At 67.0% G+C, this 14180-nt stretch overlaps 1 protein-coding gene across 1 annotated transcript; it reads right to left on the bottom strand.

Moving 5' to 3' along the window:
- Nucleotides 1-43: 43 nt before the first annotated feature.
- Nucleotides 44-13126, bottom strand: DGKQ (diacylglycerol kinase theta). The gene is given in 25 exon segments (XM_053901807.1): nucleotides 44-1434; nucleotides 1668-1820; nucleotides 1898-2009; nucleotides 2101-2247; nucleotides 2412-2512; nucleotides 2884-3062; nucleotides 3161-3309; nucleotides 3553-3704; nucleotides 5284-5399; nucleotides 6024-6062; nucleotides 6516-6666; nucleotides 7078-7139; nucleotides 7260-7321; nucleotides 7447-7507; nucleotides 7510-7529; nucleotides 7622-7716; nucleotides 7718-7861; nucleotides 7971-8071; nucleotides 8225-8237; nucleotides 8239-8451; nucleotides 8667-8792; nucleotides 8884-8969; nucleotides 9372-9471; nucleotides 10182-10261; nucleotides 12730-13126. Coding segments are annotated over 25 exon segments (2838 nt in total). The 5' UTR covers nucleotides 13004-13126; the 3' UTR covers nucleotides 44-1332.
- Between the last annotated feature and the right edge of the window lie 1054 nt (nucleotides 13127-14180).

Genomic DNA, 14180 nt, shown 5'->3' with positions numbered 1-14180 from the left:
GCAACCCACCCTGGTCACTAGGCACAGAGAACACAGGAGCAGGTCGGCAACGCCCAGACTGTATTTATCCTGGGTATAAATTATGATTACATTCAGGTAGTGACAGGTACACACAGGCCCTTGGTGCCAGGCCCACACTGCCCCATTTGGGCACACAGACGCACTTAAATACAGAAGGACAGACTCACCCTGACCACCACATACAGCCACAGACCAAAACCAACACCAAGGCCCGCAAAGCAAAATAATTACACCAACAGGGACACAACACACGGCTGTGTGCTAGAGGCACATGACACGAATGTTCTGCTACAAACGGCCACTACAGTGCATTTGTGCAGTTTTGGCAGAAGCTTGGGGGATGTGGCTGGCAGGGCCGAGCCAGGACAAGAGGGACAGGGGGTTCATGGGCCTTCCTGGAGGACTCAGGAGACACTCCTCCTGGGGCCAGAGGCTGGACTCCACGGGCCGTCTGAACTCTGCTTGGTGGAAGAACGCCGCAGTGGTCTGCCCGGCAGGCCTGCCCCACGCGCCTCCTGCCACGTCTCTGCCGCCACGAGCAGCAGCAAGGGGACCCACGAGCCCAGTCAGCTGAACAGATACTGGGACTGATTGTTGACAAACAGGTGATTAAAGCTGGCTCTTCCCACTTCATGCTTTGTAAACTTTCTCTGGGTCTCCCGGCCCCGGCCTGCCTGGATGTGTTTCCGGTCCCTTGCAGGCACGTTCTGCCCCACCCCTGTGAGGGCCCAGCTCCCCTGCTCTGCTGCCTCCTGGGCACCACACCATCTTCAGGCTGTTGGCCAAGCCCATCTGGTCTCAGGGCCCTCTCTGGAGGTGCAGCCCAAGCAGTCATACAGTGATGGGGCCAGGAGACAAGGCACCTTCCCCAAGACCTAGCAGGTGCCCCTGCCCAGCCCTCAATGGCCAGGGCATCCCAGGTCTGTACCAGGTGCACCCAGGGCCCACAGAGCTGGCTGTCCTATAGGAGCATCCAGGGAGATGGCTTGAGATTCAGTGCTGCCCACCTCAACAGGCTCGGGGCGGGGGGGCGGCAGTGAATGCAGAGGGAGAAGTGCCTGTGCTGCCCAGGATGGTGATGGTGGCCTGGACCCCAAGAGGCGAGAGCGTTGGCCAGCCAAAGCCCCGCACCCGCCCTGTCACTGGACCAGAGGCCAGGGGAGGAAACACCTGCCACCCACCCAGCAGCTTCCACGAGTCACAGGGATGAGGGGGAGACACCCCACGGTCAGAGCTATGGGCAAGTCCATCCGTGGCTGGCTGGCTGGCTGCTGCTGCTGCTGGATACACAGACCGTTCCAGGGCTCTCTGCTACTTGGGGTCCCCTTCGGGGACAGGCACCCCATCTGCTCGGGCATCCTTGGGGGTCCCAGCCTTCCTGGGTTTCTGCTTGGTCTTCCTGAGCATGTGGACCTGTCCCAGGACCAGTCAGGACAAAGGGCTGGGTGATCCTGCAGGCGCTATCTCGGCCCGCCTCCCGGCAGCTTCGGTCTGTTGAGCCCAGGGGGCCGCAGTGTGCAGGCCTCCCGGTGTGGCGTTCCGGGACAACTGGCTGCTGCAGCGGGCACTCGGCTGGCCACGGCCTTCCAGCACCACACCCGCCGCCCCGCCTGCTCAGGCCCCGCCCGGCCCACCCCGGTCCCTACCTTCGGCCCCGCAGCTGAGATGATCATGTGCCCGGGAGCCTGGATCCAGGGCTCGCCGTCTACCTGCACGGGCGTGGCCTTCAGGAGAGTCACGCGGAAGTAGGAGCCCTGGGCGATGCGGATGCCCGAGCGCAGCCCGCCCTGGACCTGGCCCTGGGAGGGTAGAGGGCCGGCTGGGCTCAGCGGCCCGAGGGGCCACACCGGGGCCCACCCGGCCTGCCCGCACTCACCATGTGCATGACGCCCGTCACCCCCACCACCTCCAGCAGCCCGTCATCCATGCGCGGCTTCTCGAACCTCGAGTCGCTCTCCGAGCCCCACAGATCGGCCCCCGAGCCCCAGCTGCACCGAGGGAAGGGCGCACGGGTAAGAGGGGCGAGGCCGCACGAGGGCCTGGAGCCCCACCTGCGGCCAGAGCCCCAGCCACTGGCACCTGGGGATGTTGATGAAGATGAGACCCTCGATGCTGGGCAGCTCCACCTCCCGCTGCTCCACCTGGAGCCGAATCTCCCTGTGCAGGCCGCGTGAGTGGCTGATCTTCTGCAGCCCGACCCGCACGTACACGCCCTTGTTGTGGAGCCTGCGGGGGTGCGCCCCTGTCAAGGCCGCGCCCTCGTCCTGCCCAAAACGGCCCCCAGGTTCCCGCCCCTACCCGCCAGTTCCCGCCGGCCAACCCCGGGAAGGGTGCCGTCGCCGGGGGGCGGCCCAGAGCAGTCCCAGCCCCCCTCCTGGCCCCTCCAGCACCTGCTGGTGAACTTGCCAGGCTCCTCCTCCCGCGCGTGGTGGAAGTCCAGGCTTAGCTCTGCGTCGATGCCAATGCCGCAGTAGTTACTCATCTGCACAATCTGGGGACAAGACGGTCCCGCGTGGCCCTGGTCAGCCCCCACTGGCTGCTCTCCGCCTTCCCCCAGCTGGGTCCAGCCTCCTCGTCTCCAACCCAACTCTGTCCCTGTTGCTAGGGCTGCCTCTGTCCAGTGACTGCCCTGCCCGGTGACCACCAGCACCTAGGGGGAGGTAGGCGTGGCACGTGGTGCCCACGAGGATCACGGCTGGCCTGGGATGTCCCCAACAAGTCACCGCTCTGACAGGGCCTCAGCTTTCCCGGCAACCGGGATGGCACTCGCACCTACCCCAGGTGGTGGCAGGGACGGGCGTGAACCCCCCAGCCTGCAGGGGGCCCGGCGGATGCCACACTCTCACCAGAGCACACGGATACCTTGGGAGGCTCCACATCTGCCGTGCTGTCCTCTGCACCTCCAGCCTCCTGAGCATCCAGCAGGATGGTCCAGCGGTCCATAAGCACGGCGTCAGCTTCGTCCACCGACACCAACACGGAGAACGGGTCCTCCCCACTGTAGCCCGCTCCCCAGCGGAGGACCCGGCCAAGGTCATTCCCTGGGACACAGGCAAGAGAAGACTGACTCTCCACACCCACCTACCCACCACCACCCCCGGGCCTTGACTGAAGCATGGGATGTGCTGGCTGAGCCCACCTGTGCCCAGCGGCAGGATGGCCACAGAAGGCTCTGGGCAGGCCAGGTGGCGCCGCGTCTCCTCCAGGGCAGCGAGCACCCAACCCACAGTGCCATCCCCACCGCATACCAGCACCCGGAAGCAGGGCACCTGGGAGAACACGTGGAACCTGGCAACAGGGAAACAAGAAGTGCTCTTGCAGCCATTCCTACGCAGGTGCACAGCTGGTGGGAGCAGGAAGTGGTGACCCTGGGGCAGAAGGGGGCTGCAGTTCATCCCCCACACACGATGGCCTTGAGGGTTCTGACACGGAACCCCAACCTGTTCCCTTTGGCCTCTCAACGGGTGTGTGCAGGCACCCCTCCCGGAGCTTGCCAGACTGAGCAGCGCAGCGGGGGACCACTAGACTCACCCAGGAAGAGGCCCCCCATTGGTCAGCTCAAAGACCTGGTGAGGGTTCAGCAGCTTCCGGAAACTGCAGAGCAGGTCGCGGCCCTTGAGGCCTCCACTCTTGGGGTTCACAAACACGAGGAGGGGGCAGCAGTCTGGGGGCAGGTTCGTGTGCTGACAGATGGGGCGCTGGGTTAGGGCAGGTTCCCAAGGCCACCCCACGAAGGCAGTGCCTGGTGGCCCCCATGGCACTGTCCGGGCAGTGACAGTCCTCCAATCTGGGGCCAGCCCCCTCCCAAGGAAGGCGCACAGGGGTCCAGCGGGCCACACGGCCACTCCCACCTTGCCGCTGACTGCTCAGGGCACCCCGTGCGGCAGAGGCACCCATAGTCGCTGGCCAGCAGAACAGAGATGAGGCCCGCCAGCCTGCAGCTCTGAGCACAAAGGCGGCGCCACACCAACTGTGACACTTGTCCCCAGACCACGCCCGCTGCCTGATCCACGTAGCCCAGAAGCCCAGGCTGGACCCCCACGTGGGACTCCATCTGCCCCTCCGGGAGCCATGAGGCGCACACCCCAGGAGGAATGCGGCTCCCAGGGCCCCCACCGACCCACACGGCAGCCAAGAGCAGCAGCCGGGTTCACAGAGTGGCCCCGTGCCTCCCAGTGTGGGGAGTCCACCTCCCAACATACCACCCTCAAAATACAGTGTCCGGAGACAGTGGTGGGGAGCTGAGGTCCCCGTGATGGGGAGGACGGGGGGCTGAGGCCCCCACAATGGGGAATATGGGGGGCTAGGGTCCCCACGACGGGGAGGATGAAGGGCTAGGGTCCCGACAGTGGCGAGGATGGTGAGGGCACTGGGGTCCCTGCAGTGGGTCTGGGGTCCCCACCGTGGGAGGTCCTGGGTAACAGGCACAGGATTGGCCATGGCTGAAGGCCAGGACACACTTGGAGTGACCCACAGGGCAGAGCTGCTCGGTCACCCCTCACCCGCTCACCCCAAAGCAGGCAGCTGCCGGGAGACAGAAGGTGTGTCGGCACTTCCTGCCTGGCTGACAGCTGTCAGAGACCCTGACCTGCACACGCTGCACCCTCGTCAGGACAGTGGGACAGCACCGGGTCCCGACCCAGCTCAGGGTAGGAGAGGGCAGCCAGGACCAGTCACCCACCCGGTCACAGACACTGAAGTCACTCTGCCCTAATTCTGCTTCACCGGGTCAGGGGTCAGGAGTTAGGGCTCAGGGACAGAGCAGCCACAAACCTCTGGTGGGATCCTGGGGACCAGCAGGGCTGTGGACCAGAGGGTATTGCAAAGGCACAGAGCGTAGGGCGGGACCTGGGGCTCCGGCCCCTCACCCTGCCCTGCCCTGCGTGATGCCCACCCCGGCCCTGCACTCACCCCTAGCTCGCTCTTCTGGACACAGCCTCCAAAGTCAGGGAGCCCCACCCACTGGCCGGAGGTGGCCCAGGGTGATGGCAGGGGTCCCCGGGCCTCCCAAGCTGGGGGTATGGGGCCAGGGCCCAGTGACCCCACAGAAGGCAAGGGCCTGGCAGGGTGTCTGCACACACACAGCCTTTGGGAGGCAGCCGCCACGGGGCAGGTGCTGCGTCCTGTGGTCCTCACGCAGGCCTCTCACCCTTGGACCTCAGGCTCCTCCCTTGGTGTGACTTTGGCCACCACCCTGCACGATGGACAAACCGGTGGTGGGAGCCACGCCTCCCCAGGTGTCCCCCCAGAGCACCCACTCACCAACACATCTGGAAGCACCAGGGCAGTGAGCGGCCGGCCATGCACAGCCGTGTCCCTGACCAACATGTACAGTCGCTCCGCCTCTGCAAAGCAGGTCACGTCCAGCACCACTGCACCTGTGGCAGGTGCACTGTAAGCTCAGGCCAGAGCCTCACCTTATCCCGCAGCCGGAAGGGACCCTGGCTGTGCCATCTGATGGCATCCACGTGACCAGGACCACCTTTCTGTGGAGCCCTTAAAGACGACGAGGCTCAGAGACAAGACGGAGTAGGTGGGTGCAGGTAAGGCCACCAGGAGGTGGGATGGAGTGGCTGGGGACACTCTGATCCCTGGCCCACTGAGCTTGCTGAGACCCGTGGTTTGGGGCGGGGGGGGGGGGCACCCACAAGAATGGAGAACAATGATACTACTGAGGACACACAGAAGGGACATGGGGCTCGTGGTAATGAATCCTCCCACTTTTGGGTAGATTTGAAGTTTCCATAAAAGAAGGTGCAAACCGAAGGACAGAACAGGTTTTGGAGAATACGTCCTCTGCACCTCAGTCACGTTTTAGCTAAAGTGTTACCGCCCTGAGGCAGAGAAAAAAAAAAAACACACGTTTCCCTTGCCCGTGGTTCCCCAAGAAAAAGGTCAGGTTCTAAACAAAGTGAAACACAAAAACGAGGACAGGCCTTTCCATCTAACTCTAGGGAATGACCTTTGGCCAAGTCTGGCCACGGCTCACGGAGGCGGCTCACCTTGGGAGGAGTAGACGTGGCTCACAGACACCAGTCCAGCTGCAAAGACAGGCTGTCATCAGGGGAGCGCCCTGCCCCCCGGGGTGCATCCGGCCCCCCCTCCGGGGAGCATCCACCGCCCCCCCCCCCCCCCCCCCCCCCACCCGCACGGCCACCTCAGCACGGCCACCCCAGGCAGTCCCACCCTGCCCCTCAGGCCAATGCTGCTGCCACTTCGCTTGCAGGCAGGTTCCCAGTGAGTCCCTCCCCCAGTCAGACCCAAGGGCAGAAAAGGCAGAGGCTGGAGCTCAGGAGTCTCAGAAACCCCTTGGCAGAGGTAAGCAGTCTGGGCCCTCGAGGTGAGACCCGAGGCCCACAGAATGGGAATCAGCTCTGCGAACGCTCAGACAGCAAGTGGCAGGGGAGGGGGGCGCATAGCAGCCCCCACGGCCTGCTCTCTGAACCCCTGGTTGCCAGCAGCCAGTAGCCCCAGGTCAGGCCGGGCAGTCACACCTTTGGTGGCCACAGCCTCGTCCAGTAGGCTGCCATACTCCTGGGCAGACAGGCCAGGAGGCAGGCCACCGACAAACAGGCAGACGTGCGGGGCCACAGCTCTGCTCTCAGCCACGTAGAACCGCATCTGGTTCATCTGCCGTAGGGACGTCTGCAGGAAGGGGGCGGGACGCTGAGCCGGACAGAAGGGGGCGGGACGCTGAGCCGGAGCACAAGAGGACAGCACCAGCACCCAGCCCCTCCACCCCCCTCATCCGGGAAAGGGGCCCTTGAAAAGATCCCGCAGGATAAACAGAAAAGGAAAGGAAGAACACACAGCTTCCTCCCTTGGGACAAGCCAGTCAACTCCCGGGGGGGGGGGGGGGGGGGGGCAGGGTCTGTGGCTCTAAGCCCCACCTTCCAGAACAGGTGACATTAGGATGCGGACAGACCCACCAGGCCCAGGGGGGTGGCACTGCCAGCCAGGAGGGACATGGTGTCTGGGGGCAGACCCTCACTATGAGGTAGAGGCCACCGCCAAAGCCTGGCAGCTCCTTGGGGACCAGCATTCACCCCCAATGACCTGCCGGATGTCACGAAGCCGGTGGAGCAGGGGCTCTTCATCCGCCAGCACCGTCCGCTGGACTGCAAGGGTGAGAGGCGGGGCCTGTGAGCACCAGGCACCAGGCCCACCTCTGCGAACAGGCCTTGGGGAGCCCGAACGGCCGGTCGGTGGGAGACAGCGACGGCAGGCCACTCACTCACCTTGCCTGCTACCCATGAGCACCTCCACCAGCTGAAAGCTCTCAGGACCCTCGGCCTGTTGGGGGGAGGGGCGGGGGGCAGAGTTTGGGGGCCTCAGGCCTGGACCGCCCATTCCCCCAGGACACTCACACGGGGCAGCCGGCCCGGCAGGCTGGCCGGGAGCACCGGCGCGCACGCACCTGGCGCTCCGAGCAGCGGAAGGACCTCCAGCACCACAGTCCGGGCGGTGCTCTGTGCGGTCACGCGATGGACACGTAGGCCACACCCACCCTGCAGGGAACAAGCTCAGGAGCCTGGGTCCCACGGCCCCCACCCCTCCCAGCTCCCGCTGGCGGACCCTGGGCCTCGGGCCTGGGTCTCACTTGAGCCAGGCAGGGTAGATCTTCAGGACCTCCTGGGTGCGGGGCAGAGCACGGATGATGCAGGCCTCGGGCACGGCCTCTCGGGCCCCCGGGCCCCCGGCCGCCCTCTTCCTCTGCAACCCCACCGCTCCAGGGTCTTCCCCGCGCCGCGGTGTCAGCGGCGTGCACAGGCTGGGGGAGCGCCTGCAGCTCAAAGTCCCGAGGGTCCTCGGTGACGTAGTAAGCCCGCAGCGCTGCCTCCTGCGGGGTGGGGGGGGGGGGCAGATGTGGACACGAGCCAGGGCCATGGTGTGTGCCCTGAAGCACTCCCGGGAAGGGCCCTGCTGCGGCCGCTGGGGGGGGCTCTTACCAGCACCTCCTCGCTCCTGGCCAGGCGGGGGACAGTGATTACTCGAAAGTGGTTTCGCTGCAGGGCATCGTTCCCATCAAAGACCTTCAGGGTCTGCTTGCCTGCGCCAGAGAGAAGTGCTTATGAGTCCCCGGAGTGCAGGACGGGATGGCAATGGGGCAGGACGGGGGCTGGGCACAGGACAGGTGATGGCATGAGGTGGGGGGGGGGGGGGGGGCGGGGGCGGGGGCAGGCAGCAGCTAAGAGGTACTTACTGGACTCCGGTGGGCAGCACCTCTCGGCCCAGGCTGGCGGGGGAGCTTCCGTCCGCGCCATCGTCCCCCTCACCCGGCTCGGGGGCCGGGCTCTCAGAGATGCGGAAGCAGTGCATCTTACTGAAGTTGCGGGACAGCAGGCGCACGCACGCGGGGGGCAGCACCATGGTGTGCAAGCGCCCAAACGTGCACTCGGGGGCGAGCGCGGTGGAGCAGACGGAGTGGGCCTGGGGGGCGGGGCGCGGACGGCCCTCAGCCATTCTGCGGGGGCCGCGCTGGACACTCGGGCGGGCAGCGCCACCCTCGGACCAGACGGGTCCCCCCGCCCAACCGAGTGCGAGGCAGACGGCCGAGGATGGAAAGGAGACACCCCCACATCCCCCGGCACCCGGCCCCACAGGCCCCGCCCACCGCACCCCTCGGGACCCCCGCCGCACCCCACCTGCACACCGCACCACTCGCAGCGCACGCCCGCCAGCACGTCGGAGGAGCCGCACGTCTTCCTGCACACCTCGCAGCGCGCACCCGACGGCAGGTTCCCCTCCCGCCAGTGGTGGTGGTGCGTGTCCTGCGGAGGGGACCGTCAGTGGCTCGGCCGGCCCCCAGCTCGCGCCCCTCGCCTGCCCCCAGGTTCGGGAGATCCGGCCCTGCACACTCACGTGGTCCCGGTGCCCGTCCCGGTGGCACTGGCGGCAGTCGCTGCAGGCGAAGGGCACACAGTCGGGGTGAACGTGCAGCTCACACACTGGGGGGTGGGCAGGGGTAAGGGCCTCTCGCCGCTCCCCAACGGGCCCTGCCCCCTTCTGGCGGGCATCTCTGACAAGGCTGGATCCAGACCACATGCTCTGGATCCACTTCCTTTAAGCTTCCTCATGTGCTGCGCGGGGGCCGTACCCGCCCCGCCCCCCGCACGGACGGCTGGAACCAGCGTCTCCTCATATGTCCCTGCCTGGCCCCCTGCACCTGCCTTCCTGTGCAGGCAGCTCTAGGATCCACGAACACCGCCCCCTCCCCCCCAGCGCCATCAGTGCCCAGGACCCCCGCCCCACCTCCTGCCCACCACCTCCACCAGCCACCTGGCCCAGGGGAGACCAGGAGCCTGGTGACGGGCTCAGACCAGAGGGCAGCCAGGCAGGCTCCGCCGTACCTTCGCAGCGGAGGGCGGGTGCCTCCAGGCCCTTACGGCACACGGCGCAGAACTTGCGCTTGTAGAGGCCCCGCAGGCCGAAGCAGTGGGCCACAGGGACCTAGAGGGAGCAGAGCTCCACCTCAGCCTGGGGCCTGCCCGCCAGCACCCTCACCTCCAATCCAGGCCCCCAGGCCTAGACCTCTGCGTCCCAGAGAGCCCCCATGGCCACCCACACCACCTGCCTGACCCCTGCAGGTCCCCCCAGATCCGCCCCAGCCCCTCGGTGCCCCCAGGGGTCCTGTTGGAATTGCCCAGCATGCCCACCTCTCCGCTCCCCCTATGGTCCTTGCAGGACCAAGCGTGGGCTGCTCCCAGCAGCCCCGAGGTCAGGCAGCCCCGTCTGCAGAGAGCAGCCCTGCTGGTCCGGCCCAGGCCTGATTCAGCTGTACCGCGCAGGAAGCCTGGGCCCTGGCTGCTTCCTCCAGGCCTGTTCCCCCGCCCCCATGACATATTTGGGGCAACTGGGATGAAGCGCATGCGGACAGAGGCCCACCAACAGGCAGGAGGAGCAGGGCCGGGTGCCAGGGACCTCAGGTGGGGGGCAGGGCGGAGGGTCACAGCCGGCGGGAAGCGAGGCCCGGCTGGTGCCCCGGGAGGGATTCGCAACGGGGATGCGGTCAGCATCCTCGGGCCCAAACCAGCGCCAAGGAACAGTCCCACCCCATCCAACCAGCCAGACTGCTTCCCGGCCCAGGACCCGCCACCCGCGGCCTCCCCGGGCCGCCACCCCCGCTCCCCGCAAGTCTGCTAGCCCACACTCGTACGCACTCGGACCAGGCTGGGCGCCACGCTCGAACAGGGCGTCTTCACATGCTTCAGGCACTTCTCGTGGGACATAAAGTTGCAGACTGTGGGATGAGAGCTGCGTGAGTCGGCCCCCGACCCACCGGGAATCGAGAGACCCCAGGGCTGGCATGCAAAAGGGAGGCCTTGGCAAGCAGAACCACCGAGGGCCAGGGCAGTGCACCGACCGCAACGGGCCCACTCTGCCGGAGCCGAAGGGGGGTCGGTACGGGCTGTCACCGCAGCCCACGCCCCAGCTCTAGCCCAGCCCTGAACGATGGCGCAAGCAGGTCCCACCATCTCCACTGTCTCGGGGGCATGACAACAGCCTCACCCCCAGAAGCGCCATGGACACCCTGACCCTCTGCCCCACCCCACCTCTCATCCCCAGAGAGCCCAGAGCCGGGATGATGGCGTGTCTTAGAATCCTGAGAGTGGCCCCTGCCCCTTGCACCAGGCCAGCTCTCCTTCCAATGTGTGGGTCCTGAGGGGCAGGCAGGCGAGCGGGCGTCTCTGCACATCCCCCCAGACCAGCTTCACCAAGGACATCCTTCCCCCACCCCCAACTCTAAATATCCCTAACTCCCCCTCCCACCCGTCATGTGTCTGCTGAGACCAGAGCTAGCCCTGTGACGGGCCAGGAGCCCGAGGCAGGCGGGCGACCAGCCGAGCCACAGCTGCCCTTGCCCCTGCCCAGAGGCTCCAAAGGCAGTGAGTGCTCAGACCTGTGCTGTGCCCCCGAGGGCCACCCATCCTGGGGAGGCCGCGGAGGCCACTGAGACAGGAGGCCCAGAGAGCCCAGCCAGACTAAGGCCCGGAGATGGACAGGGTGAGGGGGCAGTGCAAGAGAAAGGGGGCCTCTGGCACGCATGCAGCGGTGAGGGGGTGGGGCGGGGCTGGGCCCCCTGGGCTAGGACAGGATGGACAAGGTTGTTGGGGGCTGGGAAGTGAGCAGGTGGCAGAGGGACTCCCCAACACCACCTTTAGTGAAAAGTGTGACCACAGGGGCCATGAGACAACCCGTCCCCCCCAATCCCCAGAAGGACGCAGACAAGGCCCCCCACGGGCCAGCAAGGGCAGCCCTCAGTCCTGGCTTCAGAAAAGCCACAGCAGGCTGGGGTCAGAGAGGAGTGGGGAGGCAGAGGCGGGGTGAGCACTCCAGCTGGCTTCCCCTCCGGGGCGCGCAGACCAGCTCTGTCCTGGGCTGGGCAAGTGGCACCCAGCCCCCTCCTCTGGCCGGCAGAGATAGCACCTGATCACCCCACATCCCACATCCTGGGTGCTCCCTGGCAGGGGAGGAGGCTCTTCCTCCCACACCCTCATCTGGTCCCTCTGCTTACCCAAATTACCAGCCCGTTCTCCACAGAGGCGGGGAGAACGTCCACGCAGCTGCCCAGTGAAGGCTTCACATCGTCCCCAAGCCCCGCTTCCTTCCCCGAGCTGCTTCACCCCTTGTTCCCAGGGCCCCACTTATGAGAGGCCACAGCCATGAGGGGGACCCTGGGTCTAGCCTCAGACCTGGAGCTGACTCAGCTGCACATGCAGGTCTCCCACCTCAGCGAGTCTCTGGCGTGGGAGAAGGTAGGGCGCTAAATGTCTCTGATATGAGAGAAACCAGCGGTGACTCCCCCCATGCCAGCTGGCCAGGCCACCTGGTGCAGCACTGGGGGATCAGGACAAACATGCCATTTTCTTTGGCAGAAGGCCCACCCGCCTCCACCTGGTCGAGCCTTCTCTGTAAACCTTAAGTGGTCCCCCTGTCCCCAGAGCCAGAAGCCCCAGAAGCCTGTCTTCCTGAGCGGAGCAAAGGCTCTCCCCTGCCACTCTCCACACCCCTGGGCAGCTGTGGTCCTCAGGGCCCGCCCACCTGCCCTGCTGCGGGGAGCAGGACCCAAGGGAACAGACCCTGGAAGCTTGCACCCTTGCTGCCCGCGAGTCAGAGGAGGGAGGGCCTCCTCGCCCAGCCAGCCAGCTTGGCAGCTAGGTGGGAGTCCTGTTGGGGCATGCTGCACTTGGCCCCTGTGGGCAGCAGTGTGTATGCAGGGCAAGAAAGGCCCAGCACTGAGGCACGGGAGCCAGTGGCCCAGATCAGCCCTGCCCGTCCACACTGCTGCCCTTGCTGCCCCAGCTGATGGCAGTGAGGAGCCCAGAGCAGCCCCACCTGCTCGGGGTGAACTGGCCTCATCCCCCAGTCACTGCACCTGCCCCACGTAGCCCACAGTGCTCTTCTCCCATTGAATCCCAACCCAAGTGAGGAAGCCCAGGGAGCACAATTTTCCTGAGACCCACAGCCCTGGGGAAGGGGCCGCGACCACCTGACACTCCTGAGCCCCTGGAACTGCCAGTCCTTATCACCTCCATGGAGAGGTTCTGGGGCCAGCACGATCCTGCCCCGTAGGGTAGGCGGCTCTGTCCAGAAAAGGCTATCGCTGGGAATACACAGGTCAGAGGTGAGGAGCCCATTCTGGGCCCGGAGGTGGGGGAGCGGGGGGGGGGGGGGACCGGGGTCTGTTATGGGGTCGCGGGCGCTCACCGTCGCACAGGAAGCCGGCCAACCCCCAGATGAAGTCGGAGCAGAGGTGGCAGAAGGTGGGCTTGGTTAGCGTCACCTTCCGGAAGCTGTGGCCAGTCGCGGCGGGGCCTGGGGGCCTGGCGCCCGCCCGCTCCGAGCCCGACCCCGACCCGGGTCCCGGCCCCGGCCGCGCGCGGCCTCTGCCGCCTAGCTCCGGGCTGGAGGACGGGCTGCCCGGGCGCGGCGAGCTGCCGCCGAGCCAGGCGCGAGCCCGGGGCTCGGCCGCCGCCGCCATCCTTGCCCAGGGCGGCCCGACCCCCGGCGGCGGGCGAGAGCTGGGTCCGAGCTGCGGGCGAGAGGGGCCGCCACCTCCCCGCCGACCTCGCCGTCCGAGCCGGTCTTCCGACTGCGCCCGCAGCCACCGCGCAGGCGCGAGCCCGGGAGGCGGGGCCAAGTCGGCGGGGGCGGGGACCGGGGCTGGGGCTGGGTGGGGCGGTGGGCCTGCTGGGGCGGGGCTTGGAGAGGCGGAGCCGGGAGGTGGGGCCCGCGGGGCCGGGTGGGGCGGGGACGGGAGAGGGGAGCTGGACGGCCTCCGGGGCAGGGTCCGAGCCCGGGTGGAGCGGGGACGGCGTGGGGAGGCCCGGAGGGCAAGGGGCTGGGGCTGGGCTCCGGCCTGCGCCCGAGCCGGGACCGGGTTCCACGCACGCAGCCTCCCCACGACGCCGACGCGAGGCTTTTGCACCTGCGGCGCCCGGACCCGCGCCTGCGCAGGCGGACACCTCCCACGCGACACCCGGATCCCGCCAGTGGTTCGCAGTTGCCCGGGGCGGCCGGGCGAGCGCGCGGCAGTGCTCAGGGGCCCGAGGGTGGGGTTGGGAACCAAGGCCTTCCTACCCTGGGTGTCTCCGCCAGCTGTGCGTGGACGACCCCGTTTGCTGTGTCTTCGCACGCGTGGGCCCTTCCTCACCCGGAGTACCCACAGGCCCCGGCCCCTGCCCTCAGCTCAGATGGGGACCTCATGAGGGTCCGGGCCAGCAATAGCCACTGCCTGCATGACCCCCTCCCCACGCTGACGTTGCTGCCCTGGCTGTTCGCAGATGGCGCCCCCTCCCATCAGCTCCCCAGTGGGAAGCCTGAGGGCCCAGCATCCCTCCCTCTGGGCCCTGGCCTCTTGCTCCCGTGGGGGGGGGGGGGGGCTTTCGTGACGGCTCAGAGGCCTCCTGGACTCCTTCCTGGTAGGAAAGACCCGCCCGTACCACACTCCCAGGGAAAGGAATGAGTTCCACCCGCCAGCCCTGCCCGGAAGGCTGGCTACGAAGGGGCGACCCCAGCACACACAGCTTTGTTTTGTCCAGGTGGCGCTGGGGACGTGTAGGCGACGTGTCCATGAAGGTCGCCCTGACCCCATTTCCTGCCAGCACTCCGGGGTCCTTCTTCTGTGGGCCTGACCGCAGACTGCAATGCCCACGGCC

The sequence above is a fragment of the Panthera pardus genome, unplaced genomic scaffold (genome assembly GCF_024362965.1).
Source record: "Panthera pardus isolate Hobbes unplaced genomic scaffold, ASM2436296v1 HiC_scaffold_13, whole genome shotgun sequence".
NCBI lineage: Eukaryota > Metazoa > Chordata > Mammalia > Carnivora > Felidae > Panthera > Panthera pardus.
Note: the sequence above shows the minus strand (reverse complement) of the source record. Positions and strands in the feature narration are given on the sequence as shown.